The sequence below is a fragment of the Cavia porcellus genome, unplaced genomic scaffold (assembly GCF_034190915.1).
Source record: "Cavia porcellus strain 051 isolate PalLab524CR breed Dunkin Hartley unplaced genomic scaffold, mCavPor4.1 scaffold_6, whole genome shotgun sequence".
Classification (NCBI taxonomy): Eukaryota; Metazoa; Chordata; class Mammalia; order Rodentia; family Caviidae; genus Cavia; species Cavia porcellus.
Genome location: NW_026947489.1, coordinates 7,521,531 through 7,548,724, shown reverse-complemented (window position 1 = coordinate 7,548,724; position 27,194 = coordinate 7,521,531). Strand labels below are relative to the sequence as shown.

The following is a 27,194-nucleotide window of genomic DNA, read 5'->3' as shown; positions in this document are numbered from 1 at the left end:
GACTTATCCTCCCTGCCTGGCCTGGGGGCTGTGCTCCAGTCCCTGGTTTGTACACCCTGCCCGGGGCAGGCCAATTTGCAGGCTCCCAGGTCCTAAGTGGGATACCAGATGTCCATCAGAGTCCCGCACATCCCTGCTCAAGCCCTGCTCATCAGGCATCCATGAGACCACAGCCTCCAGTCTCTGACAGTCTCCTGGAGCAGGAAGTGACTCTGTCCCTCCCACCCACTTCCTGGCATGTTTCCTGGGAGTCCATCTGGTGCCCCCATCTTTCAATGCCATACAGCCACATCTGTCCACCTGCTTCAGTGTCACCATGCTCCTGAGATTTCAGGTTAGGTTCAGGGTTTGAAGGGCAGGAGCCGTCCCATGTCAGCTTGGCCCTAGGGTTGTGTTCCCTAATACTTAGCGCGTTCTCTTGCAGCTCCAGCCAGTAGTCCGAGCCTCGCAACATCAGAGGGTGCAACCTCACTGGGCCTGAGTCACTCGTCCCCTGCTGGCACTGCAGTCACCCCACCATCCCTGCCTCCTGCCCCAAGCTCCCACCACCGTGCATCCCCGGAGGCAACAGATACAAGCCTACAAGCAAGGCCCAGTTCTGGGCGTGTGGCCCGCTCTGCCAGTGATCCCGTCTCCTGTGCATCCAGCGAGGCAGGTATGGCTGGCCAAGCCCACCTGTGTTCCCCGTGTACCTGGCCTGTCATGGACAGTGCAGGTCTCAGTGATGTCTGCAGGTTGATGCCCAGCTTTGGGAGCCTGGGGAATGTGATCTGGTCTCTGAAGGGGATGAGAAGTGGGTGGCTTCCACCCCAACTGTGGTCCCACTGGGGTTTCACTCTATGGAGAAGAATGTGGGAACTTAGGGTGACAAGAGCCCACAGGTGGTCAGTCAGCCCCAGACACCAGCGTTGAGTGCTGCACACACAATGCAGGGACCATAAAGAGCCAGCATCTGGTGGCCAGAGGCAGTGTCCGAGGAGACGGCATCCTCTACCCCATGTCTGGGGCAGATGACACACAGTTGAAACAACACTCGAGCCACTGAAGCAGTCTCCTGGGTCTGGCCTGGAGACTGGGGAACCTCCCTGTGACTGTACCAGTGGGCAGCAGGACCTGGCACCACAGTCCCTGTGGCTAACAGCCCAGGAGTTGGCATTTCACACCAGCTTCCTCAGGAATCTGGCACCCTGGAGTTGGACAACCCACACCCCATCCTTCTCCTGGGGTGTGAAATGTACAATTTCATATGCATAATGGGGAGGGTTTCCTGATTTCTGCCAGTGAAGCCTGGTGGGCCTCTCACTGTGGTCCCATTGTAGTAGAAACTTTCATAAAGTAGGTGGACAGAATCCTGAAGAAGGCTCAGGGGATACCTGCACCAGTTGAGCCTCAGTGGTTTCGTCCAGCTAAACCTGAAATAGCCCAGAGTCCAGCCATGCCAGGGAAGGGTGAAATTCCTGAAAGGAACCAGGATCCTACAGCAGTTGATGCCCGGAAGATCCTCCTGGTTAAAATAGCACATTTTTCACCTGTAGGCCCTGGACTGAACGCCCATCATCTGTTCTCTCCCCACGCCCCAGGTGCAGCTGTTAGCTCTTGTGGCCCTCAGCTGGCTTTCCTTACCCTGTCCACCTGGTGAAACTCATGCTCTAGGAAGCGCAGGGTCCTGGGGCTGGGTGTGAGGGCTGAGGATGTGCTCACCATTCCTCCCCTACATCCCAGCACCTGCCTGTTGCATCCATCTCCTCCAGGGCAGATCACGCTATTACCATCCTGCATGGGGAAGCCAGACCTTGGGCCAGGGGAGACCCAGGCCTGCCTCAGCCCCGGAGGACAGGACCAGGGCACTGCCCGAGCCATGGTGGGCCTGGCCAACTGAGGCCTGTTCCCTTTTATCTCAGAAATTCCCACAGAGGTTTCTTCTGCTTGTCTGACATCTAAAACGTGCATCTTAGCCACAGGCAGGTGGCGATAGTTTTATCATAATTCCTGTCCCTCTTCGTGTATTGATGGATTCTGTCCTGGTTCAGGTGATTCCTCTTCACACCCCACTTTGTGTAGCCAGGACCTTGAAATGAAACTGTCTCGGGCTGCTCTGGGGACAGGTAAGGCTTTGATATCGCCCTGCCACGAGGTTGGGATGTGACCCTTGGGTCTTTGGTACACTGCCTCTAGAGCCAGCTCCTCCACTGTCACCCGAATGCAAGCTGCCCCGCCCTCCACTCCTACTCCCCACCCCGTGCAATTGCATCAGAGGCCTAATGCACTCACCATATATGAGGTTCCTTATTTCCTTTTATTAATGAGATTTTATTAGGGGCTGATGGGCCCACTGTGGGAGTCTGTTACACATTCTCATGTTTAACTCTGGACTTGCTCATTGCCCTCCAATAGTCCAGTGCAGACCACCTAAAATGAGGACACTTTGGGTGGCTTAGCGCAGGCATGGGGCTGGGCTTGGTGTGCTTCTTGGTGAGTCTGCCTGGAGCCACCCACCTCCGAGGTGCCATCCACCCAGTTCTTGTTCTCTGGGTGATGCAGAGCCATATCCCCTGCCCCTGACTGGGGGGCAGCAGGACCCCGGCTGGTGGCTGCTCGCCACATCTGGTGTAGTGAAGAAAGTTCTGGTCTTAAGGCAGATCTCCATTCTGCACTGACCAGCAGACACACCCAGAGGGACAAAGGTCATGGATCTGGGAAGCCTGAGAAGGATGCTCAGAAATTCTAGCAGGAGGTGAACAGAAGGCAGAGTCCAGCGCTGTGCCTGCCCTTCAGTCCACCCTGCCTGGCATCAGACTCCCCAAATCCGTGCTCAGTCCCTTGACTCCCACAGGCTGCAGCCCAGGTTAAACTCAGCTGAATTCCAGGCTGAGACCCAGGAAGCAAGGCCCTGCCTGGGTGCCCTCTGAGAAACACGGGAAAGCTGGCAGCAGGCCCGTCCTCCACACGCCTTGGTTTGCTTCCTGAAGAGGTCCCCAGCTGCCTTTGGTTTGCGTTTGTTTCCGGTTGTTTTCAAACTACATCTCTCCCCTTGATTTCCAGTGTCTGCATGTCGCTCTGCCACTGCTGCCTGTCAGCACCAGCTCCCACCCCCCAGGGACCCTGAAACCTGGAAACTCAACCAAGAGACAAAGCCGGAGTCCTTACAGGTGGTCTCCAAAGAGCGGCCCCGTTCACTGGTGGACAGCAGGGCCTACGCAGACACCAGGGTTTTGGTGGCCAAGTTTTTGGAACACTCACACTGTGCCCTCCCTGCTGAGGTGCAGCACGTGGTGGGCACCGTCCGCTCGGTGGTCACCTCTGAGGACCGCCCAGTGGAAGAGGCCAGCTTTGGTGCTGGCGTCATGGACCAGCTGTGAAGCAGACACAGGTGTGAACATGGACGCGGATGGGCCTGGCACCTTGCATGGGCTATTCTTACCCAAAGCCACCGTGTGTGATGGGGAGGGGCCTCCAGCCTGGCACGGCAGGGGACGAGTGGGGAACACCCAGGAGGATCTTGGGGTGCCGCAGGAGCAGAACTGTTGGTCATTCTCTTGAGGTGGAGCCAATCAGTTGTCTTCTTGGGGATTATATTTGCTACCTACTCTAGGAACCCAGAAAGATGATTGTGTCCTTAGAGAACTTTGGTTCTGTCAGGCATTGAGAAGTGACCAGCACGACCTGAACACCAGCGCAGCCACAGGTGACACTCATGTAACTTAAAGACATTACGTATCTTCCAAGGCAGGGCCATGAAAGGATTCTCCTTCATCTTCAACTTAGTTTAATGTTGAGTAGATAGAGGACAACATTGAGGAATGGGGCCATTTTCCCATGTGGTTTCTGTCCCTTTATAATGAAATCTTTACCATGTTCTGACCTATTACTTCCTTTAAAAGGAAATAGATAATTTTAGCATACCAGCTGCCAGGGCCCAGCTCTTTAGCCCCAGGGATACAGGGCTGCTACTGGGCAAATAGGTAGGCAGCAGGGAACCCCTGTGGCTCAGCCTCTCCTGGGATGAAGGTGGGTATCACCCGCCATCTCCTGTATCCCAGGTCTCCCCAGAAAGGCCCCCCTCTATGGGCCTCCTGCCTGCCGCTTCCCCCAGGATCCCCTCTCCTCTCCCTCTCTGACAAGAGCAGACACTTTGAGCTGTTATTTGCCTCATAACAGTAAGACCCACCTGGTTGTCCTTTGGGGGTTTCCCTTTGGCATTCAGCCTTACCTGACTGACCTAGATCAAAATGCAGGGAAAAGAGCCTTTTCCTCTGGAACTGTACACCTCCTGCTAAAACAGGCAGTCTCTCGTGACCCAGAGCTGTCCTTCCCCCAGCCAGGTGGCAGGAGGCACACTGGAATGGAGGGGACAGATTCTGCATCCTTTATTTCCATAAGAACAGCCACGGTGTTGGTTAAGTAGAAGCAGCCAGCACATTGTAGGCACAGCTTGGGTGCCTTTGACTTTCTTGGTTGCCTCAGTCCATTTTCTGGTAATGTCCTACCACTGAGAAGGTCCTGCTGTGATGTCCTACCACTGAGAAGGTCCTGCGGTGATGGACCAGCTAAATGGCAGCCTTTAGCAGTGCACTGCTGAGCGCAGGGGCCCTGCTTTGGACGAAGCAGCCCAGTGTCTGTAACCTCATACGCGGTCCTGGGTGGATCAGAGGGTGCCCACCATTGCTCGGTGGCCAGCTGGGGACTCGTGCAGCTCTTTCCTATGTTATGCATGGCCTGTGCCTATCCTTGAGTCCCCCTCCTCATCGCATATCCCCCACCCCTTAGCCCCCTTTCCTTTGACCCAACATGGGGTGCACTTCTGTCTATGGAAGCTGAGAAGGGGTGGCTTCCAACCCAAGGGTGGCACAGGAGTTCCCCGGTGATGCTCAGGTGCCGATGCCTTGACTGCTTTCTTGTTGTCACAGGTCATTGTCTCCCTGAAGTTACTGAACAAATGTAAATCCAGCTTTTCGATGGCAATCTTATCTTTTCCACAAGAGACATACTAGAGATGTGTTTATGAATACTTTATCCAGGCTGTAAAATGGGAAATCTATTCTCTAATTTTTCTCAAGTGATAGCTTTCAAAGTCCCCAAAAGCAAGTCCCCTTGCTTGTAAAGCTGATGGCTTTTCAGAGTGGCTTCCCCTGAGCCCCTAGACAGTGAATATTTACATCCCGGTGCCTTGGCCCTGGAATCAAAGCATTCATATCATTTTCACGAGTTGGGCTGGACTGCAGCTAGCTTCAGGGGTGCTTGCTTGGGGGCCCCTGTAGCAGATTAAGCCATCATGTCAGCTAAGCCCACAACTCTCAGACCTGGCTGCAAGCCAAGCAGAGGCCAGTCCCACCCTACTACTTCAGAAAGGAGGAATGGCCACTGGACAGGCCAGCCGCATGCTGTGTGTCCTCCACTTTGCATCTCTGCCCCAGGGCCTTCTCATGTGCCACCTGGGGCTCTTGGGCCAGGCTGTTTCCCTTCCACACTGATGGCTGTGGCCTGGAGTCTCAGTCCCAACATTTTCAAGAAAGCTCCATCCATGCACACAGGCACACAGGCACACATGCTCAGCTGTGTGTTTGCTCCCGTAAGAACTCTGTCTTGTGGTTAAGGAAACTGCCCAGCTTTGTACCATTGGGCTGGAACCTTCTGCCTGCTAATAACAAGGCTGCCGGGGATGATAGGCCCTCCTTGGTCTGCCATCCAGAACCGTGGGAACCCATATGAGCACTAAGAAGGTCAGAGCTCCAGACTTCCAGCAAATGGCCTCCAGGGGACACAGGTGCCAGTGACAGCCACCCTGATGCTCACAACTTGACCCTTCACCTCATTCCCAACTCTGGACGCAACCCCCAGCCCCCAGGCAGCATCAGTTTCCCAGTCATGGGGAGGGGGTCTCCTCCCCAGCATGGCTGCGTCTGTCCCTTCCCCAGCCCGGTCTCCGGCTCCTGTTGTGGCGGGTGGGAGCCGCTGACCCTCTGGCTGCCCCTGAGTCACTTCTTCCCCTCAGCTTGGCTGGGTCCTGGGGAGAGATGAAAGGGATCTGCCACCTGCTACGATGCTGTGCTGACTCAGGCCGGGGCTAGGGGTGGTGTGAGGGTGCTGAGGTGGTTGAGCTCTGGACTCCAAATGCCTGGCAAATGATGGTGTGGGGGATGTGATTCACAAGGACTTAAGGTCTCCTTTGGCTGGAGGCAATACAATGAACTGCTTGTAACCACAAAAACTTACTTCCAATTTTTTTCTTTCCCCTCTCAACTCACAGATGCTGCTGAGGCAGAATGTATAGGAAATTGTTTTCAAGCCACCAGAGACCTGTTTGTACAACTGGAAAGGTTGTATTTATTTAATGTACCTCAAGGTGTTTTAATAATGATCAGTGTTTTAATAAAAAGTATTTCTGGTCTCTGTGTCTCTGAGGTCTAACTGGGACAGAGACAGGCTGAGGGCTGTCAGCACTACTGGCCAATAGTAGGGTTCTGGGAGCTCAGGTCCCCCCCCGCCCCCCCTGCTGTGGTTGCTCAGTGGGGGCTCCCACATCAGCCCAGCTCCGCCCCAGGGATGGGGACTGAAGCCTCTGAGGCTCAAGATCCTGCCCATGCTGATCTGCAGTGCACCTCTGTGGGCTTCTGGGAGCAAGCCAACCCCGTGGCTCCGAGTTGAGCTGTCTGTAATGTGTATCCTGGTGGGAGTTGTGCCCCATGTCACCGGTTAGCCAGGACCTCCTCCTGTAGCTCATGTCTGACCTCACCTGGGCACCCAGGAACACCACTCCCCTGGCCTGCCTGAGCAGAGGCTCGTCGGCTTGCTGCCGCAGTCCAGGAGATGTGTCTTTTCTTCCTGAAGGTTAAGGGCCATGTTGTCTAGCATGTTTGTTTCTCAGCAAAGTGAAGAAATTTAGCTTTTACTTCTTCAGTATGTGGGTAGGGAGAGGGATTCCTGCCGTCCTTCCTAATGGAGCTTCTGACTGAGCTTTTTTCTCTTTTCTGGAAGAGACCCTAGAGAGGGGAGTTTCTCCTGGAAGACTGTCTTACACGTCCCTGATGGCCAAGGCTCGGTACTTCATGTAGCCGTGCAGGAACACGTCAGCTTGCTTCACAGTTCCCCCAAAACCCTAGCCACGAAGGCACCTGCTGAGTAGCTCAGGTTGGTGAAGTATGCACAGCCAGGATTGGTCCAAAGAGGTGGGGTCCTGCTTGCCAAGGGCCTTAATCCAACAGGGCTAGAACCTTCCCCTGTGACCAGGGGACCAATGCCTAAGTCTACTTCATGGCCTCCTTTGTCCAGATGACACCAGGACCATGCCACAAGGACCATGTCGTGGAGAAATGAACATGATGGGTTAGCTGAGTCCGGTTACTACTCCAGACAGGTTACGGAGGACCCACAGGTGTGACAAGTGCAGGGGTGAAGGTAGTTCAGCTACACGTATTATAAACGCACACACACACACCATCTCTCTCCTGGAGCTGACTTAAATATGAATCTGGAGAAGCCCAAGTTTCCGAGTCTCCTCCATTAAGGAACCAGTAGCCTGAAGCCATGGGGCAGGGCAAATGAGAACTCCGAGCTGGTAGGGTGACCTGTCATCACGGCTGACACCTCCGCCTGCCTGCCATATCTGGTGACCTCACATCTAGAGTGCAAGCTGCCAGAGCCCAGGAGTAGAGGGCAGCTGTCCCCACAGGGACAGCACCGCCACAACGAAGTGCATAGGTCAGAGGTGGCTGGGCACGCGCACTTGGTTAACAGATCAGCCACAGCAGCATCGTCGGTTCTCCATGACTTCAGGTTTATTAGTGATATGTGTGAAGTCTTCCTAAGGTCAGCAGCATGCAACACACAGGTTACTCCTCGAGCACAGTACCCTAAAGCTTTAGTTACTGCGTGGTAAGGCTTCTTAAGTCACAGTGTATTCTTCAAGGCCTGGGCCAAAGAGAGAGACTTTCAGACAAAATGACACCAGTGAACATTGAGCTCTGATGAGCTGAACCAGACCATGTGTCCCGTGATCTATACAAACTCTAATACTGCTCATCACACAGATGCCCGGCTTGCCAAGGAATTTGCGTTTACAGCTGGTGGCCTCAGGAAGGTCAGAGGTCAAGTTTTCTGGGGTGTGTGTGTATGTGTGTGCACACATGTGTATAGGCTCTAAAGAGGGAGAGATGCCCAGACCACTGTCTGTGTCCTGGCAGCAGAATCACCATGTCCCACCCTGTGGGGAGCCCCACCGTGGAGAATCGGTGGGGTGGGGAGGGTGGGTTGCAGGGAAAGTTCAGAGACCCAGGTGATGCAGAGAACAGGTCAGGACAGGAGAAGCAGGTGTTGGTCACGGGTCATTGGAAAACCCCAAAGGTCTGAAGAGTAGCTTGCCAAAACAAAAGTCCACGTGGTAATATCCTCTAAATAAATATGGAGTTGTGTTGTCATGACCATGAACCTTTATTGGACTCAGGAACACCTCCTTTCTAGGAGAATACAGTCCATCACATGTCCCCACACTGTCAGCACAAGTCTCATCCTGGGATCTGGACACATCCATTCTCCTGGGGTTGCCGTGGTAGAGTTGGCTGTGTGGGACCATCCGGGACCCTGCAGAACCCTGGGCGTCCTGGTCAGGGTAGAAGCTCCCCACCACTGCCTGGGAGCTGTGTCCCTCAGCGCTCCCTTCACGGCCGCATGGGTGGACCCACAGTTGAGCTCTACAGCTTCAGGGAGGAGCAACACACACTAGACCCTACAGAGGGACCCAGGAATACCCTTTGCCAGTCAAAATGAGAAACAGTGCCGAAGGTGGCGGAATACTTGAATGTTTTACAAAGGTTTGTTCCTGCGACTCTCTGTTGATAGACATACTCCTTTTTGGCAACCCCCCCAAACAAACAAAAAAATCAAACAAAAAGGCCCCAAATTGGGTGGCAAGGGCACGCCCTCTGGGGGAGCCAGTGTCCTTGGCTGGGCTGTGGGGCCAGGGGTCAGGGCTTTTCCCTGGCATCCGGTGGTGGGCAGGCAGGCCTGCTGGCATCCCTGGCTCCATGGCAGAGGCGGGGTGGGCCTAGATGTACAGTGGGGTCTCTTGGCCGGTGAGGAGCCTGAACATGGCGGCAGGCATGGTCTTCATGTGAATCTGTCAACAGAGACAGGAAGCTGAGCTGCCCCTCAGCTGGCCTGTCAGTCCCTGCCACCCTCTGCCCTCCTTCCTCTCAGTGCCATCAAAGGACACCAGCAACAGATGCCCAAACCCACGAGGGCTGTTTGTTTAGAATTCCAGTCTCGTAGACAGCAGACAGACCTGGCTCCCCAACCTTGACTTTAAAGGGTTTATACATCACCGAGTGCTAACTGTCCTTGCAGGTCAAGCTGACATGGAGAGGGGAGGGGACTCACTGGTGACTATACTCTGCCCACTCAGCTGAGGGGCACCCTGGGGGAACCCTCCAGAAGCCTTAAGGCATTGTGTCCTGAGAAAGAAGGACACACACCCCTTCCCAGAAACGACCTGGCTAAGGCAAGTGCTCCAGGGCTGGGAACTGGCTCCCAAGGGGCAGGGTGTCTAGAGACCCCCTTCCTGGGGGATCACTGAGCAGATGCCCTTCTGGTGAGAGTTCTGGCTGACTCTGGCTTCTGGTCTGTCCTGCTTCCAATGCCCAGCTGCCCCTAGGCCGGTCCTTCCTCAGGTCCACACTGCAGGATAGTTCTGCCCCACCAGGATTCGTCCCAGCCATGCAGACTTTCGCTCCTCCATCACCTACAACAGCTTTTTCCATCAAAGGATTTCCTTCTCGGTCACTCCTCCATCTGAACCCATCCCCGAGGCACGTCTCAACTTCAGGACTTATCAGTGACTAATTTTCCAAATGTGCTCAGGCATGATGGAAAACGCAGGCCGACACTAATCTCCCAGCCCCGCTGGCGGCCGGGATTCTAACACCCCAAGGCCTGCAGGCCTGCCTCCATGAATACCAATTCATCTCAGGCTGAAGCCTCCAGATCCTTTCCAGGGCTCCCGGCCCGGCTTCCCACTGCATTGATTCCTCCCCTCCTGAGCATAAGGCCAAGCCCTCCCGGGGGGCAGCCATTGCTGACCATCTACTTAGGAAAATTGGATTTTGCTTCTTGGAAGCCATTCCTAAGAGAAAGCTAACGGCACCTCCCTGGACTCTTCCTTCTGAGAGTCAGCCACTGCCACCACCCGTCCTGGGGGACATGGGCCTTCTCCCTCATCTCTGGCAGCAAAATGCCAGTGTTCAATGCTGTCTGAAGAGGGACCCATGAACACCCTTCGGGATGTGACCTGAGCCTCTCCTCAGGGAGCAGCGCCCCTCACCTCCACCCACAAACAGGGAACATGGAGGCCAGGGCCTCTTCCTCATATGGCCACCAAGGGGAGCACTGCACACCTGCTGTACACATGCACACAGACCCTCACAAACACACTGACACTCACCTATCCACACAGATTCCCACACTCATACCCACGGTCCTGTCCACACAAGCACCCACGCTCACACCCACAGTCATATACACACATATGTTCACACTGCTATTCCTACACGCACACACATTCACACACACAGGTTCACACATCCCACTTGTACCCCTACTTCACACTCACAGCTCCATACCATTCCCCACATCTCCCCTCACCTAACTGCCCACACTGACGTACACACACATGCACACTCACACACGTATCACTCCCACAGGGGAAGGCTCCTTGTGTGCTGTGGCGCTGCCCTCAATGGCCTCTTGCTCATGTGTCCATGAGGACAACTGTGCTCCCCCTGGGACCCGCAGCCTCCCTCCCCGTGACCCTGTCAGGGAAATGACACCAGACAGCACTAGGAGGGGGAAGGTTACAAGTCGCTGGAGCCTTGCTCTGGGTGGGCAGGCAGCAGGCAGGGCCCAGCCCCAAGGTGGGTAGCAGAGCCATGCCCTGGAGGACCAGGCCTGCAGGCAGTGGGTCCTCAATTGGGTGTGCAAACTCAGCTCCAGAAACAGTGCCGAGGAGCCTGCCCAGCAGCCTCTGCCCTCCTGTCTGCAGCTCCATAGGGCCCGAGGAAGAGCCAAGTGCTGCCGGCCACTCTGTTCATCCTTGTCACGGGCTGGCCAGCTCAGCTGATGCCCAGTAGCCCCCACAAAGGAGCTGGATTGCAGAGATCCAGGCGAGGAAAATGTGATTCAGCACACAGAGGTGGGCCTAAGGTCTGGGAGGGCAGGGCATCCTAGGAAGGCTGGATTTCCCTGAGTGGGCCCAGTGGCTTCCCCAAGCACATCGGACACCAGATCAGGCTAGACGTTAGTCATGGAAAAGGTGTGGGGTTCTGACTCCAGAAATGTGGAAGGCATGGCAGGGAGATTAGCGGCCTTACCTCCCCGACCGAGTTGGACAGAGCCTGAACGATCTTCTCGTGCGCTGTAGCCACCACACTCTGTCCGTTGATCTCGATGATGCGATGGCCAACACGGACCCCACCACGCTCAGCAATGCCCCCTCTCATGAGGCTGCAGATCTAAGCAGACACAGCCGGGTCAGCAGGGTCTTGCCGTGCCCCTGGGTGCTTCCCAAGGATGGTCGCACAGAAATGCCATGCAGAGAAGAGCCCGAAGGGCAAATCCCTCTACATGCAGCTCCTGAGTGTGTGAATACAGCAGTTCATGGTGACACATGTTTTTAAAATGCCCAGGGCCATGATATCTGTGTGTGTGTGTGTGTGTGTGTGTGTGTGTAGGGGGGGGAACCATCCTAGTGCTCAGACTGCACAGGCCAGAATCAGAGCCCCTTCCCCCCAGCCATCTGGGAGCTGTGGTTCCTGGGGCGGGCGGAATGTGGGTGGCCAGTGATGTCACAGAGGCCACATGATCTGGACGGTTCTCCACCAGCCATGCCACCCCAGAGACCTCTTTCAAGGGCAGACAGTCCCTGGGCCCAGCTCCTGAGGTGGAGCGTGGTGATAAACTCATGAACTGTGTTGGGAAAGTGGCCCTTTGAAGCCTGCACATCTGTCTCGATGGGTTGCAAAATTCATCCAAAAACAAGGAATTAGAAAGGTGAACATCTACTGAGATACCCAGGAGGGGACAGCAACCTGATGGGGAGGCCTGCGGGCTCACAGCGAAGAGCTGATGGCTCCCAGAGGCCCCCCAAAGCATTCCTGAGCCCTGAAGAGCCCCCAAAAGGCACAGAAGTGAGGACACCTTTCCAAGGGGAGAAAGAGGTGTAGTCCCGGGCTCCTGCCACCACTCGGGGTGCTACCTCCTCCTCCACTGCCAGCTGCATCCTAGGACCTGGGCTACACACACTGGCCAAGCCAGGCAGAGTCCACAGAACAGGGTGCCACCTCCCTGGGGCAGAGGCGTCCCAAGAGCAGCCAGGCTCACACCCAGAGGTCTCTGTCCTCTCTCCCCTGGCCACCCTCAGATAGTTCAGTACGTACAATGAGCCCCCAGGGCCCCCTCCCACTCTCCAGGCACTGGGTTCAGTGCCCACCCCGTCCTCAGCGCACGCTCGGCACCATGGCCCAGGGCTACATCCCATCAGCTGGGTCTGAAGATGAAGAAGGTGGAGCCCAGGAGCATCACGAGGGACACGGCCAGTAGCCTAGTGACCCTGCCCCTACAAGCTGCCCACAAAGGCATCTAAGAGCCTTGGGCTTTTGTCCCTGGGATTCCCCAGTGTGACTTTCACTATCATCCCATTGATGCTCTAAGGACTTTTTAGGGGTCCCCACATCTGAAAGCCAAGGAACGATGGCCCAGGGCTGGTTAGCACCCTAAAAAGGCCATGGTCAGCTGTGCTCCCGTCCCTGAACCCGCCCTCTGTCCCTGGCATGGCATCTCTTTAAGGCTGACACAGGCTCAGAAGCTCACTGCCCACAGGCAGGCCCTGGCAGCTCCTGTGCGACTCCTGTCTGCCATTTATTTTGTGAGTTTCATCTGCTCACAAATACCACAGGCCTCTCCAAAGTGACCACATGTGTGGGCATCGTGGAGTGGCACTCACAGCTCTTAACTTCCAGCACTCAGGACCCTTCTCTCTGGAAGGAGACATTCCTTCTATCCTGAGTGGGGACACAGGTATGGCCACTGGTCATCTGGACTCCTGAGGCAGGGTCTGAGTATCACCCCAGAGCCCAGGCCCTTGGGCTGGGGGGAACTGAGACTGAACTGAGGGGAATCTGGAACCAGGAAGGGGGCAGGAGGTGCTGGGATGTGACATCCATGTTCACAAGACAGCAGCCTTCCAAGGCAAGGCACGCCCCACAGGGATCAGGACCACGGCACATTTTACCTTCACAATGTGCGCTTTTAGGAAGGTGGCCTAGCGCTTCCAAGCAGGAGACTTGCTAAAACCTTGGGCCATAGTATGAGGAGAGAGAGGTGGGATCATTTGCAAACAGCATTAATGAGTTCCTCCCAGGCCTGTCTGTACACCAATGCATTAAATGTCATGAAGCTGAAAATGGAAAACACTGATGCGAAACTGGCTCCAATGTGGGTACAATTCTGCAGGAGACTCGGGGGACCCACTGCATGGGACAGAGCGGCCTGTGGGCACTGTGGCTCTGCAGGCTCAGGGCGAGGGGACACTGACTGCTGGCCAGAACCAAACTATCCAGTGATGATCTATGCACTTCCGATGCTTGGGTACTGAAGTCCCAGGCACTAGAGACAAAATACTGATCCATACGTGTCCCCCCACTGTCACCCTGAAATCATGCAAAGAGGCAGGAGGCGGGTCCTTTTCACCCCTACTCTGTCACTATTCATTTAGCAGATCTAGGACAAGTTACTTCACCTCTCTGTCCCCGGGGTCCCCATCTGTGAAGTGTGACAGTTAATGCCACTCTGGACACCAGCTGCCACAGGGATGCCCATGATCTGGGCGCGGAGGTTTCTGGTAGTGTGGTGGATTTCCATTTCTTGGACCTTGAAACTGACCCCAGAGAGATGGATTAGAGGGACTGCAAGCACCTGTGATAGCTGGGAAGGAGACACCTGGGCACCTGTGCAATGCAGTGCTGTGCATGGAGGGATGGAGGAATGGAGGGATGCAGGGATGCAGGGATGGAGGGATGGAGGGATACAGGGATGGAGGGATGGAAGGATGGAGGGATGGAGAAATGCAGGGATGGAGGGATGCAGGGATGGAGGGATGGAAGGATGGCGGGATGGAGGGATGCAGGGATGGAGGGATGGAGGGATGCAGGGATGGAGGGATACAGGGATAGAGGGATACAGGGATGGAGGGATACAGGGATGGAGGGATGCAGAGATGGAGGGATGCAGGGATGGAGGGATGCAGGGATGGAGGGATGCAGGGATGGAGGGATGGAGGGATGCAGGGATGAAGGGATGGAGGGATGGAGGGATGCAGGGATGAAGGGATGGAGGGATGGAGGGATAGAAGGATGCAGGGATGAACGGATGCAGGGATGCAGGGGTGGATAAAACCCAACATCCACACAATGGAGCACCATCCAGTCTAAAAAGGAAGGGAGACAACAGACAGGAGCTGCCACATGGGTGGACTCTGAGGTCAGCATGCTTAGTAGAACAAGCCAGTGGGAAAAACACAGATGCTATTTGATTCCACTTATAAGGTGCACAGAGTAAACCAAATTCATTGAAAAAAGTATCAAGGGAGCTGCCATGGGGTGCGGGGGGGAACGGGGCACTGCCACTGTTTAATGGGGGCAGAGCCTCAGTTCTGTCAGATGAGACCTGGAGACCCTTGCTCAGGAGTTCTGCACTGTACGCTCAAAATGGTGAAGACAGCAAATTTGATGTTGTGTGTATTTTATCACAATTTTAAGAAAACAGAAACACGAGAAACAGATGTTCTGAGGGAGTTGGGAATAAAAGAAAAGTGGGGGGGGGGCCTTTCTGTAGCAGGGACAGGCTGCCCCGAGGTTTAGGACAAAGCCACTGCCCGGGAGCTCAGGAGGTCCAGGCGCACCCACCCGGAACACCCTGGCAGACACACAGGCCCCTGTGCCGATGTCCCCCTCAGCTTGCCCTCAGGTGCTGCACCCAGATGGGACCTGGCCTAGTGCCGGGCAGGTTAAGCTAACTGCTCGCCTGCATGTTAAGCCCCACCACTCGCCACAGGAAGCATCTCTGGGCAGTCAGCAGGAAGCCACGGTGCTGTGGGAGGGAGCCAGCAAATGCCCCTTCTGAGCTGGCATCCGTACCTCCCAGCTACCGCCACACACGGTCAGGACTCCCTGTGTGTGGCCAGCTGCTCCCAGCACCCCAGTCACCTCGTGGCTGTCCCAGGTCAGCTGGAGGAAACACTCAGGCTGGGCGAATAGGACCGGACCTGGGGGAGCTGTGCCAGGCCTTGCTGTGGGGCCAGTGGGCACCAGGAGTGCATGGCACCAAGCCAGGTCCCTCTGCGGAGCTGAGAGGGATGGGAACCGAGGCCCTCGTGACCCCTGGTGTCATCCTGACCATGCTGTGGGAGGCAAGGGACTCTGACTTCAGTATCAGCAGTCCCAGGGCTCCCATATGTTTCCCCAAACTCCTCTTCCCCTGAGGCTCCAGCTAAGGGGTGGAGGCCAGGGTGGCATCAGACCTGGCAGTGGCCTGGGGCAGGGGACAGGCCTCGGCCTGTGGTGAGTGTTGGCAGCAGCCGCCCACAAAGGAGGAAGCTACTGTGACAGATTGTATCTCTGAGCACCCAGAGTGCTGAGCTAGGTCATTCAAGGACAGAACAGATGATGGGGTCAGCACTGGTGACCTGGGTACCCTGGTGTGGCTGACGTGGGTACTGCCAGCACCCTGTGGTCCGGGCCACTGGGAAGGTAGATCATAATGAGCCCAAGGCCGTGCCGATTAGCTTGCTTCAGATGGAACCCTTGCCGGCCCACAGGGAAGCCCCCGAGAGCCACCACACAGGGCTCCTTTTGGTCCCAGCTTTACCCCACAGTCCTGAGCACAGGACCTAGAGGAAGTGTGACCCCATTTCACAAACAGGAAAGCTGAGGCAAGACGGGGAGACGACAGCCCGTTAGCTGGTAGGGCTGGGGCCCATGTGTTCCTCACCCGCAGTGGTGCCCTCACAGCTCCATACCTGCTGGGTCCTCCAGCATCACACTGGAGCTCAGACCCTGACCAGCGTCAGGGGCACTCGGAAGCAGACGGTGCCCCTGAGGACCCCTGTCCTGCACACTTCTGACTTGGAGGAGTGGGCCTACGATTTCATCCTCAGAATTGTGCATTATTTCCCTCCCCGCCATTCCATGTCCCACAAAACCTAGATCTGTGGCTACTCTGACCCCCACACCCCAAAACTTCTGGAAGTCCACTACCTGCAGCCTGCTGGCCCCTCACGCACACAGACCAGAGCTCCCCTCCCCACCTCTATTTCGCTCCTCCCCGTTCAGCACGGCGTTCTGTGATACAGCTCTACCCTGGCTCTGTGCACCCCGAGCCTGGCTTTTGGATACACTGGAGAATCTCTCACAAGCTCTCTCTCCAGAACATTCCAGAATGTTCTCCCAGGGCCTTTCCGCTGCACTGCTGGTAGCACATACAGCCGCCTCTCTCCCCTGGACCCTGCAGCCTCCTCAGCTCCTTAGTACTCAGGGCAGCTTTGGCCACGCAGGCATAACTGACTCCCTCCTCTGAGACCTTCGTCGGAGGAAACACCAAGGAAGGGAACTCACTCCAGCCAAACTCAGGGCAAAGGGGAGATGGGAATTCTGAGAAATGGGCACAGATTTCTGGTTAGACCAGCATTTACAGGAAGCCAGTCCTACAGAATCCTTCCTGACACCAACGGTGTTTACCCCAGAACCCGACACAGAACAAGTGTTTCACAAATGGCTGCCGAACAGGTGGATGAATTAATGAGTGAACCAGAATTTGTAGCCACTGTAACAGGAAAGCCTGTTTTCCTCATTTCCTAAGCAGGTATTTGCCAAAGTCAGCCCTCACTGGGACACGGTCCCGCAGAGGGCTGGAAGGACCCCTTCCACAAGCACACCTGGGCCTCCTTGTCTGTCTGTCCTCAGAGCCGCAGAAAGCCCCTGCCCATGGAGCCGGGGGCTGGCACAACCTACCTCACCCGACGGGAGCTACTGTGGCCCTGCCCCTCCAGAACCCAGACCCGACATGCAGCAGAGGCAGCCTAGTGGGGCAGGTGGACTCACGATTCCGTTCTGCACGCTGAAGCCCAGCTGGTACTTGAGGTCCGGTCGCTTGATGAGGACGGTGGTGACAGGGGGACAGCTGACAATGTTGAGCTTCACCTGTGTCTGGTTCTTCAGGCCCTGCATGACACAGGACAGGAGTCACAGGCCAAGTGTGGACATCATGTGCACCCGCACCCTGATGAACATCTCCCTGGCCTGTGACAGCAGCCAGACACTGGAGTACAGTACACTCCGTGGCCCTCGTGCTTAGATGCACTTTATGATCTGGGTAGAAATAAACCACTTGGGTGCTGGGCACCAGGGTTGCACTCAGGGGTAACAGCAGGGGCTGTTGCCCTGCTTCTCTTTGAAAAGATCGTGAGCACACCTTGATCAGAACCGAATGCCTTCCCCTGACGGATTCACAGGGTGGGGTCACAGATGTGGGAGACTGAGCACCTAGGACACCAGGGGCTCTGTGGGCTGCATCAAGGCTGAAGGGTCACCTCGGCCTCTGGCTAAGACATGGCTGTTGCATATGCCTGGGGCTGCAGGTCTGGGGCCAAGGGAGTCACAGGGGCAGGGGCAGGGGTGACCAGGATGTCTGGCCTTAAGAAAGCCCTTCACCTCTGGGCTGAAAGAGGGGAGTGGGAGGGGAACCTCCAGCACCACAGCCACAGCCAGCTGGGAACCAGCCCAAGGGGCCGGAGTGAGTGCCTACCCTCACCGGCTGTGTCCCCTCTGCCAGACCAGGGACAGAAAGCTCCTGGACTAGTGGGTCAGCATGTCCTTCCTTCCCTGAGGCTGCCAGCCTCCTATCACCCAGCCGTGTAGGGTGACCTCTGCCCCAGGCTGCCGTGACCAAGGGCTCCCTAATCTCTGGTGAACTGGGACAGATTGGTCATCCCACACTCACGTCCTCAGCCCTTGGCCTGGAGTGGTTGTGGGCAGCGCTGAGCTAGGAGAGATGAAACCTGCCCCATCACCCTCCCTGGAGAGTCTGAGACTTCAGGCTTGGTAGTCTTGGGTTCAAGGTTTGACTCTCTGCGGGCCTCAGTGTCCACATGGGTCATGTGACATGGGGCTGGGGCAAACATGACAGAGGGTCCCAGGCACCCACCTTGATGACACCCTGGCAGGTGGCGAGAGGCAGCCCCACCAAGCTGGTGCCATTGATGGACATGATCTGGTCCCCGATGCTCAGCTTCCCGGAGCGGGCAGCCGGGCCTCCATTCATCATGTTGGCCAGGATCACAGTGGGCAGGATGGAGCCCCAGCCCGACTCCACGACCACCACGCCCAGAATTTCCCCCTTGTGCTTCTCCAGCTGCAGCTGCAAGGGAACTCACAGTGTGAGAGGAGGAGCTGGGTCTGGCCTGCCAGGGGCTCCACCCTGGGATCCACGGCCAGCACCTCTCAGCCGGGCGGTACAGTGGGGTGGGGTGGTTGGAGAGGCCTGGGCTACTCTGGTTCCAGGCCCCACTGGGGCCCAGCAGGAGTCCTGTAATCTGACAGTAGTGCCCCTCTCCTCCCATGCCCAGCATGGACTCTCCCAGGCCCAGATGCTAATACCCTAGTACCCCATCCCTGACTTGACCTCTCTCATCCAGATGGCCCTGCCTGTTCTCTGTCTCAAGGACGCCTCTCTCAAAAAACCGCCAGTGGTGTATTCAGGATTGTTCAGTAAGTAGCTAGGTCACAGACTCAAAAACTATTTAGCATCACCCATTGGCTCTCTGACAGGTAGACAGGCTCAGGGAATGGGCCACATCTGGGATATTCACTCCTCTGTCCTGTAGAACCGTGCTGGGTGACACCAGAAGGAAGCCACTGGGACCTCCTAAGGCCTCTGTTCCTGGCAGCTTCACACTGCCCTGCTAGCAGACCCAAGTTCCCTGTCATGGAGATATTACCCACTGGCTTTTCACAAATATCTCCTGCCTGCTGAGCACCCACTGATGGTAATAGCAGCATTAAAAAGCACATTTGCAAGGTCATTAAGACTGACTGTAATCAGTGTCTTCGCTGGAATTGTCTCATTTCACAGACAAGCGCTCAGCTCTGAGGCAAGGGCCAGGCCTCCACCGCAGGCAGCCTGCGTCTGACGCAGAGGCAGCCGTGTGTGTGAAGACCAGGGAAGCTGTGCCCTCGTGGGGCACCCCGGGTGCCGTCCGGACGGGCCCTCTCAGGGGCAGCCTGGCTCCGTCTTGCAAGCTCAGGGTGGGGAGCAGAATGGGCTCCCTGCACCCCGGCAGCGCGCCTCACCTCCTTGCAGTTCTCGGAGTTGGAGAAGTGGACGAGGTCATCATTGTACATCTCCTGGGTGTTGATGATGTCGCTGTACTCCTTCTGGCTCAGGTCTTCGGGGTTGATGCCATTGGCCCTCAGAAACTCCTGGTAGGCCACGCTGAAGGCCTGCCCGATGGACTGGGCTATCAGCTGGGCCTGCAGGCGAGAGCGGGCTGTAGGGACAGGTGCAGAGCCGAGGCCACATGGGCTGCCGGGGAGCTGGGCTGTGGCAGGGCTGGGTGCAGGAGGACCCTGTAAGTCTCAAGGGGAGACTCCGGTTTAAACAACCAAGACAGTCCCTGTGACCCGGCTGGGGAAGCGTCTAGGACCAATACCTGCTATGTGCCCATGGAATGAGCCTTCCTGCTGCCTGACCATGAGGGCCCGGTCTTGATCGTGTGTCCCAGACCTTCCAGCTCAAAGCATGGTTTCAAACCAAGCCGAGGAAGATGATGAAGTTTTTTGCCAAATGTAACATTTTGTCACTTCAACTGCTAAGTACATTTTTACTTTCTCCGTCTTATTCCAAAAACAGATCAGAAGTGTTTTCCTGGGACGGTCACAGATGGGACAGTTATTGTCCATTCTACACTCGTTTCTCAGGAGCGCTGACTGGGTTTCTCTCTAGCTGGGGTGCGTCTGACCACTGGGGACACAGCATGGGCCCCTTGGCACGGATCACTATTTCCTATTTCAACTGCACTGCTCCTGAGGATGCGCTGCGGTACGCAGAGCATGGGCCTGGATGCCAAGACGGCAGGCAGGCAAGCAGGGCTTTGCCTGCCACCTGCAGGTGCAACAGAGGACAGGGAGCATCAAGGGCTGAAGACCCGCCCAGCAGGCCGCCTGCTGTGAGGTCCTTGGAAGAGCCAAGGGGCTCTTGATGGTGTCTCAGGCCTCTCCCCAGCCCAAACCGGAGGGTCTGCCCTGTGCTCCCCACAGCCTCCACCTGCCGTGGTGGGGGCTCTGCACAGCCGAATTTGGCTGGACAGAATCTGAAAACAGGTGAAAGGGGGGGACTGGCCTATGTTCCTCTCTCACTCCATACAACACAGGCTTCGAGCGCAGGAAGTGAAGCTGCCTAGGTAAAAGCGCTTCCTGCAGGGTCACAGTGCCTGCAGGCTTTCCCTTAAACAGGTGCAGATTCCAGGTGGGACTGGCCTGCCAACCTTAGGCCCTTGGCTATCCACAGGAAGCACTCAGTAACTACAGGGTATCAAGCCCAGCGTGCTGGTAGTGGGCAAGTTGGCTGCCTGGATACCACCAGGTGGCGCCACCGGCCTGGACAGCAGCAGAGCCTGCCGGAGAAGCAGAGGGGCTCTGAGCCAGAATGGAGGTGACCGTGGCAGGCTGCAGGCAGGGTGGGGGCCACATGGTGGCCGAGGGTTGCCCTATCCCAGCTGGGTCTCGTGGACAAAGCCCCCCACAACTTGGCCTGTTCTGTCCCCTCCTGAAGGAGTCACCAGGATGGGAAGGGCAGTCTGGCAGGATTGCATCCTTTGACTGTTAGCTGACTCTGGCTGGTCGCTGCCCCGGCATTCCATCTGGGGGCCTCTAGGCATCCACACTTCCATTGCCCCCTCCTTGGGCCACATTATCTCACCAGGAGATGCTCTTGAGGGGATTCCCCGGGGATGTGTGCACTGCACCCTCTCCAGCACAAGCCGGAAACCCCTGCACCTTGATGGCCGCCAAGTCCTCCTTGCCCTGTGCCAGGCTTCTGCCTACCTGGGTGGGGACCAGTGTCGAAGGCTCCCTCTGTGCCCCATCATGCAAGGGCTCCCAGAACTCCGGCTCACAGCCAGGCCTGTGTGTGCCACTGCTGTAAGTCTGGAGCCCAGGTAGGGACAGCTGTCGAGGCCACTCAGGCTGGCTGGCTTCGGAGGCCAGGGTTCCTCAAGACAGGGGGAGGGGAAGCTGCCATGCCCTGGGCTGCTGTACCCAGCACATTCACTAGTGCAGCCTCCTCTACTCTGGCCCCAGCCCCATCACGACTCAGCTCCATTGTACACAGCAGACCTGGGACAAGGTGGCCCACCTGGCCAGTGCTTCTCTCGCAGCTTCCTCTCTGGGCCCCTCATGTTGGTTTTAATGCTGTCTGGGTGGGCCGGTCCCTGCTCCTTCTCAGCTCTCACACTCGCCAACCATTTGCCCTCTACTGTTGGCCTGCTCCTCCCTTACACTGCCCATCACCTGAGTGCCCCAGGACTCCAAGGCATCGCTAGGCCCCCAGGTATCTGCAAACCCCTGCCCAGATGTGCACAGGTTCTGGGTATGCGCAGATGTGCCAGTGGCTCTGCATATAAACAATGTCCCCTCCTATAAATTTTCTGTTGCTTCAAAACATTTTAAGGTGACAGTTTCTTTGGGAAAAAGATAATTGTCCCCACCTACAAGTTTGAAATCTGTTTCCAATACAGTTTTGATACCTGATTTCATAATCATGATAGGACGGAGACCCTTTCCTAGTCATCCAGGTCCTTGTGTGAACAAGAAAGTTCTGGCCTCCTGGCCAGATGCTGCTGCCCATAATGCAGTGCCCCTGACAAAAGCTGGATTGACCTGTCTGCCGTGGAGGGGACGGGTGTGGAGGGAAAGAATGTTTAAACCCCGAGTCTGGCAACAGCCACAAGGCTGGCTCAGTGCAACTCCCTCAAGGGCCCAGACACAGGGTGCAGCTCACTTTTCTCCCCAGCCCTCTCTTGACTTATTTTTAAAGAGGGGTCTTACTATGGTGCCCATGTTGGCCCCAAACTGTATTCAAGCAAAGATCCTTCTGCCTCAGCCTCCAGAGCAGTTAGGACAATCAGCGTGTGCCACTCCCTGGTCTCTTAGTAAACCTAGGGTACTTTAAACCTCAATTTTCTTGGTAGCACTGGGAATTGAGCCCACGGCCTTTGCACTGAGCTATAGCTCCACACCCTCAAACGGCTTGATATTTTGACAGAGAGTCTCACTAAGGCACTAGTTTGTCCAGGCTCTGCTTGAATTTGAGATCCTCTTGCCTCAGCTTCCCAAAGTGCTGAGATTACAGGTGGGCACCACCATGCCTGGATTCAAAAATACTTCTTGAAGTGAAACCAAAATTGGCTATGCAGGGAAATGACATATGCAAAGGCAGAGGTCAACCACAAGGTTTCTTGGTCTCTTTTCGCGCAACCCTGGCATGTGAAAGGTGCATTTTAAGATGATTCCTGCTAACAGACAGCTTCCCTTGGGTAGGACCAATGGCTCGATTTATAAGTCGCTGTCACAGTGAGGAACCTGCTTCATGTAGTGAAACGAAACTTCTCACTCTCTTCAGAAACCCAAAGGTGTGGGAAGAATCCCTAAGGCCACCGAGAACACGAACGGTGGCACTGGAGGCCTCCACTGCCAGGAGATTCGCCCAGCACTGCGCCCCCCAGGGTCACTTACGTCCTCCGACTCGAACACGTGGCAGATCATCTTATACTGCTTCTTCCCCTCCTGGGCCCCGGGTGTGGTCTCGATGCAGTCTTGCGAGGCTGAGCGGGGCATGCGGCGTCTGGCCATCAGCACCACGATGTTCCCGATGTCGGCGATGTAGGAAATGGTGCGCAAGGCATGGTCCATCATGGTTTCCTGTGGACAGAGGGAGATGGTGCTGCTCAGGGAACATCACAAGGCCGAACTGTGAGGAGTCGCTTGACTTTGGCCCTTCGGACATTTGCAGCAAGATGGCTAGTGACTGCAGAGGGCTGTCCTGTCCCTGGACAGTGTCAGCAGCAGATGCCAGTGCACCTTCCCTCCCCAAGAAAGGAAACCAGAAATATCTCTCCCCACCACCCAATGTCCGGAAGGTAGGGGACAATACTGTCCTGGCTGAATTAACAGCTCAGTTAACAGCATTTTAAGATGGTGACTCATGGTCGGTCAACTTCCAGCTCTGCCTCCACTCGGGAGGGGAGGCTGGTGCGTGGCTCTCCATATTTGTTGAAGAACAGCAGGGAGCCTGCCCTATGGGAAAGCCTGTCCCTCTCTGATCAGAGGCCACCTTGACTCTGGACAAAGGGCCTTTTCTGCAAGGTCCGGGTCCTCCTGCAGGCTCACTGGTGCCTGGCCTTGCTCTGCAGAGGAGGAAGGTGTCCAGGTCAGTATTTCCCACCAGACGGTCCTGGGCCTGAGCCAGGAGTCACTGAAGGAGGACATCCACTTCGAGCGATGGCTCTCCATATGTGGCTTCAATTCCCTAGCCCCTGGTGGGTCCATTGCTCTTGATGGTTTTTGTCATCTGACAGAAATCTGCACTGAAAATCTTGCCACAATCCCCCAGCTAACAAGGCCACACACAAAAGCTCTGCAAAACTAATCAGCTCGTCTTTTGTGCCTTTGTCCTCCTGTCACAAAAGGAAATTGGATGTTGCTGTGACCCCTGGTGTCCTTCTCTTCCTCCTAGAATCCCTGTCTTGCCACAAGTATTACATATGTTTGTCTAGGAGAGGGACTTGTTTTCTGGCCATGGCTATGAGAATGGTTCGACACCACAAGACACAAAGGAGAGGCGACAGAAAAGGGAACAGTGTGGGTAGCTCTTCAGTGTCTCCTGATTTCTGGTCCGGTTCAGTCCCTAACTCCCGATCTACGTCAACAGCAGAGCCCGGCTCACTGGCAGAGGCCAGCTACCAACACGGTGGCCATGTCTCTCCTGCCCGGCTGGCCACCTCAGCCTCCAAGAGTCTCTCACCTACTCCCACCTCCCCAGCCCCTCCACCAACAGTTTTATTTTTCAGTCAACTGAGTTTCCTGTTGCAACCTTCTCTCCCAGTTCATCCTAAGAGGTGACTTGGAGTAAGCTCATGAACTCCTGGTGGCCCATCCACCCACCCTGGGCCGTGGCACCCTCCTAAGAAAACTGGGGTGGGGTGCAGAGAACAGTTACCAGCTTAGCCCATGCAGCAGTCCTGAGGATGGCCTGCCTTGGAGGTCTGCCTCAGCTAGTGTCTGGCAAACGATTCCAGGAGGGGTACCACTGCCTAACCCGTAAGTGTGACTCACTCTGTCTGAACTGTCTGTGCCAATGCCATGGCCCAAGCTGATCCCTCCTTCCTTCCCGGGAACCTGGAATTGTGCTACATGCCACGGAGGAGGGGCATGGGTAACAGAGCCCTGGTAAAGACCTTTGATGCTGAGCCTCCTGGCGGAGGACCCTTCACATAGCTGTCATACTCATTGCTAGAAGAATTCAGCACGTCCCACGTGATGGCAAAGAGGCTCTGAAAACTACCATGTCCTGAACTTTGCCCATGTACCTCCCCTTTGCCTGCTCTTACATTTTGAATCTGGGGTCTTTCCTGAAGGCCCATGTATTGAAAGGTTGATTCCCAGACCAGGGTGCTATCGGGAATAACTTTAGGAAGTGGGGCCTGGTGGAAAGAAGTTGGGTCACTGGGGTTCACCCTGGAGGGGGATATTGGGAATCTCAGCCCCTTTTGGTTTCTCTCTGCTCCCAACTGCCAAGAGGTGGTCCGTGTCTTCTCCCTTGTGCTCCAACCACAAGTCAATGGAGCCAAATAACCATGGACTGAAACCTCTGAAACCGTGAGCCAGAATCAACCCTCCTCCCTGTAAAATGACTCCCTCAAGCATTTTGTTACAGTGACAGAAAGCTAACACAGTGATTTTGCTCTGCAGTCATCAGATTTAACACATCTTAGCCATAAATAAAGCAACATGCTAAGTCCTTGAGATCTTGCAAACCACCGATTTTGGGTACAGGAGGGATGGAGGCCAGAGGGGTAGGAGAGTGGACCGCCCCATACAGTTTGCCAAGACAAGATGACAAAACTTAAGTCCAAGTGCAAAGCATCGTAAGTTGGATTCTGAGTCCTTGTTGGAAGTTGAAGGTGCTCCTCAAGTTCTTACCAAGTGCAAGGCTCTCGAGGACGTGGCTTGGGCCACATAAAGATCTGTGGGATAATGCTCAGGCACAGATGTGGAGCACAGACATGTGACAAGGATGGAGAGTCACAGCATCAGCCTCAGGATGCACAGAAGGCCTTGGTGGGTGGGCAGACAACAGGGTACTGGGGGTGGAAGTGGGCCATGGCATAAGCCACCTGATGGAGTCACTCCAGCTCTAGAGGTGAGGCTTCCCTGTGAGTAGGGAAGCAAGGGAGGAGCTCAGAGCTCCCCAAAGTTTTTCCCGTCCATCTCAGGAGCCCTGAGGGGTAACACCCAGCTCACCCGCCACCCGCTGAGCTTCCCTGTGCTCGCCCCACAGCCTCATAATGAGGGACCTTGCAGACTGCAGGAGAGAGGACCACAGCTTGGACCCCAAATGTGGACTGAAGGTGTGGTCCCCGTTCCATGGCACTACTGTGAGGTGGCTGAACCCGGGACAAGGGAAGGCAGGTCTCAAAGGGGACCTGAGCACCTGGTCTTTCCTTTCCCTCTCTTTGCTTCCCAGCCACCATGAGATAACCAGCGTCCTCTGCCGTGTGTCCCCAACATACTGTGCCACCACAGGCCTTCTTATAGATGGACAAACTCATCATGGGCTCAACTCTCCAAAACCGAGCTGGTTAAACCTTTCCTCCTTTAAGTTGATTATCTCAACTTCTGAGTTATTTTACTAATGTAACGGAAAGCTGAGTAACCCAGGCAGTGACTGAGAAAGGCACCAATGTGGGGAACGGGACTGCGCAGAAGTATAGGGGGTGTGGGGAGCTGGGGGTGCCAAGGAGAACTCTCTGGTGTGGTGGAGGCAGCAGTGCGAATGCATGGCTTTTTATACCCTCTGCCTCTGTAAGCTGCCAGGGCCCAAGAGCAAGGACACCCCAGGAACCATGAGTCCCTGCAGCATCCAGCTCACTGTTTCTGTGTCACTGCCCACCCAGAGGAACCTATGGTCCCTGGAGGAAATGGCTCATTTTAAGTCTGGGGCAGGGTACATATTTATTCACTCAGAAAGATGCCAAAATGATAACACAGGGTCAGAGAGAGAGGTAGAGGGAGAGGCAAGATCCTAACATCCACAGTGAAGGAGAGGGAGGGGAATTTTCACCAGAGAATGTCAGATAATAAAATTAGAAAGCATTCTTGGCGTGGTGGTGCACCCCTGTTATCCCAACACCAGGAGGCTGAGGCAGGAGGATCACTGCAAGTTCGAGGCCAGCCTGGGCTACAAAGTGAATTCAAGGCCTGAATTACACAGTAAAACACTGTCTCAAAAAGATAAACAAAACAAACAAAAATAGAAAGCACAGTATCATTAGAAATTCAACGCCTTTCACTTCAAATATTGCAAGCGATCAGGGCGAGACAATGGTGGTAAAAGCCTTGGTGTTCTGGGGCTGAGTACCAACAGGGTCCAGAGTGTCACTGGACAGACAGTGCCTTTTACCCTGGGCATCAGGCCGTCTGTACTTGGGGCAAAGTGAGCCGGTTCCCTCCTCTCTTTCTCTCTCTCTCTCTCTCTCTCTCTCTCTCTCTCTCTCTCTCTCTCTCTCTCTCTCTGAGTTCTCAGATACCAAATCTGATACCATAAATCAGATACCAGAAAGCACTGCCTCGGACCTTCCCCAGCCCTGGTGTCCACTGGGCACCCCTGGCCTCCCACCCTCTCCTGCTCCCGTCCTTTATATCTCACATGCAAAATTCCATTAGTTTTGCTCATTTATCTGTTTCACTGTTTTCCCTTCCGAAGGTAAATTCCATGGGGGTAATTTAGGCCCAGAAAATAACAGCAGAATCTGCGCCAGGCGGAACTGCAGGCCACCCCACGATCCCCACCTCCAGCTGGATCCATAGGCTGAGCAAGCA

The 27,194-nt window shown here is 55.5% G+C and overlaps 2 protein-coding genes across 11 annotated transcripts in view; one reads left to right on the top strand and one right to left on the bottom strand.

Annotated features, from left to right (window-relative positions):
- The window catches only part of Entrep2 (endosomal transmembrane epsin interactor 2), a 412,216-nt gene extending 405,828 nt beyond the window's left edge, over nt 1–6,388 (top strand). For 3 of the 6 annotated variants that reach the window (XM_063249887.1, XM_063249886.1, XM_063249891.1), the window contains 3 exons: nt 425–655; nt 2,031–2,105; nt 3,043–6,388. In XM_063249887.1, the coding sequence (XP_063105957.1) occupies nt 425–655; nt 2,031–2,105; nt 3,043–3,359 (623 nt within the window). In that variant the 3' untranslated portion in view covers nt 3,360–6,388. The remainder of the gene's footprint in view (nt 1–424; nt 656–2,030; nt 2,106–3,042) is intronic. The other 3 variants (XM_063249890.1, XM_063249889.1, XM_063249885.1) reach the window with 2 other exon arrangements.
- A 1,365-nt stretch (nt 6,389–7,753) lies between these two features.
- Apba2 (amyloid beta precursor protein binding family A member 2) overlaps nt 7,754–27,194 on the bottom strand; it is a 234,022-nt gene continuing 214,581 nt past the window's right edge. For all 5 annotated transcript variants that reach the window (XM_063249880.1, XM_063249883.1, XM_063249882.1 and 2 more), the window contains 6 exons: nt 22,830–23,015; nt 19,389–19,568; nt 18,244–18,456; nt 17,142–17,261; nt 11,358–11,498; nt 7,754–9,112 (listed from right to left, as the gene is read on the bottom strand). In XM_063249880.1, the coding sequence (XP_063105950.1) occupies nt 9,041–9,112; nt 11,358–11,498; nt 17,142–17,261; nt 18,244–18,456; nt 19,389–19,568; nt 22,830–23,015 (912 nt within the window). In that variant the 3' untranslated portion in view covers nt 7,754–9,040. The remainder of the gene's footprint in view (nt 9,113–11,357; nt 11,499–17,141; nt 17,262–18,243; nt 18,457–19,388; nt 19,569–22,829; nt 23,016–27,194) is intronic.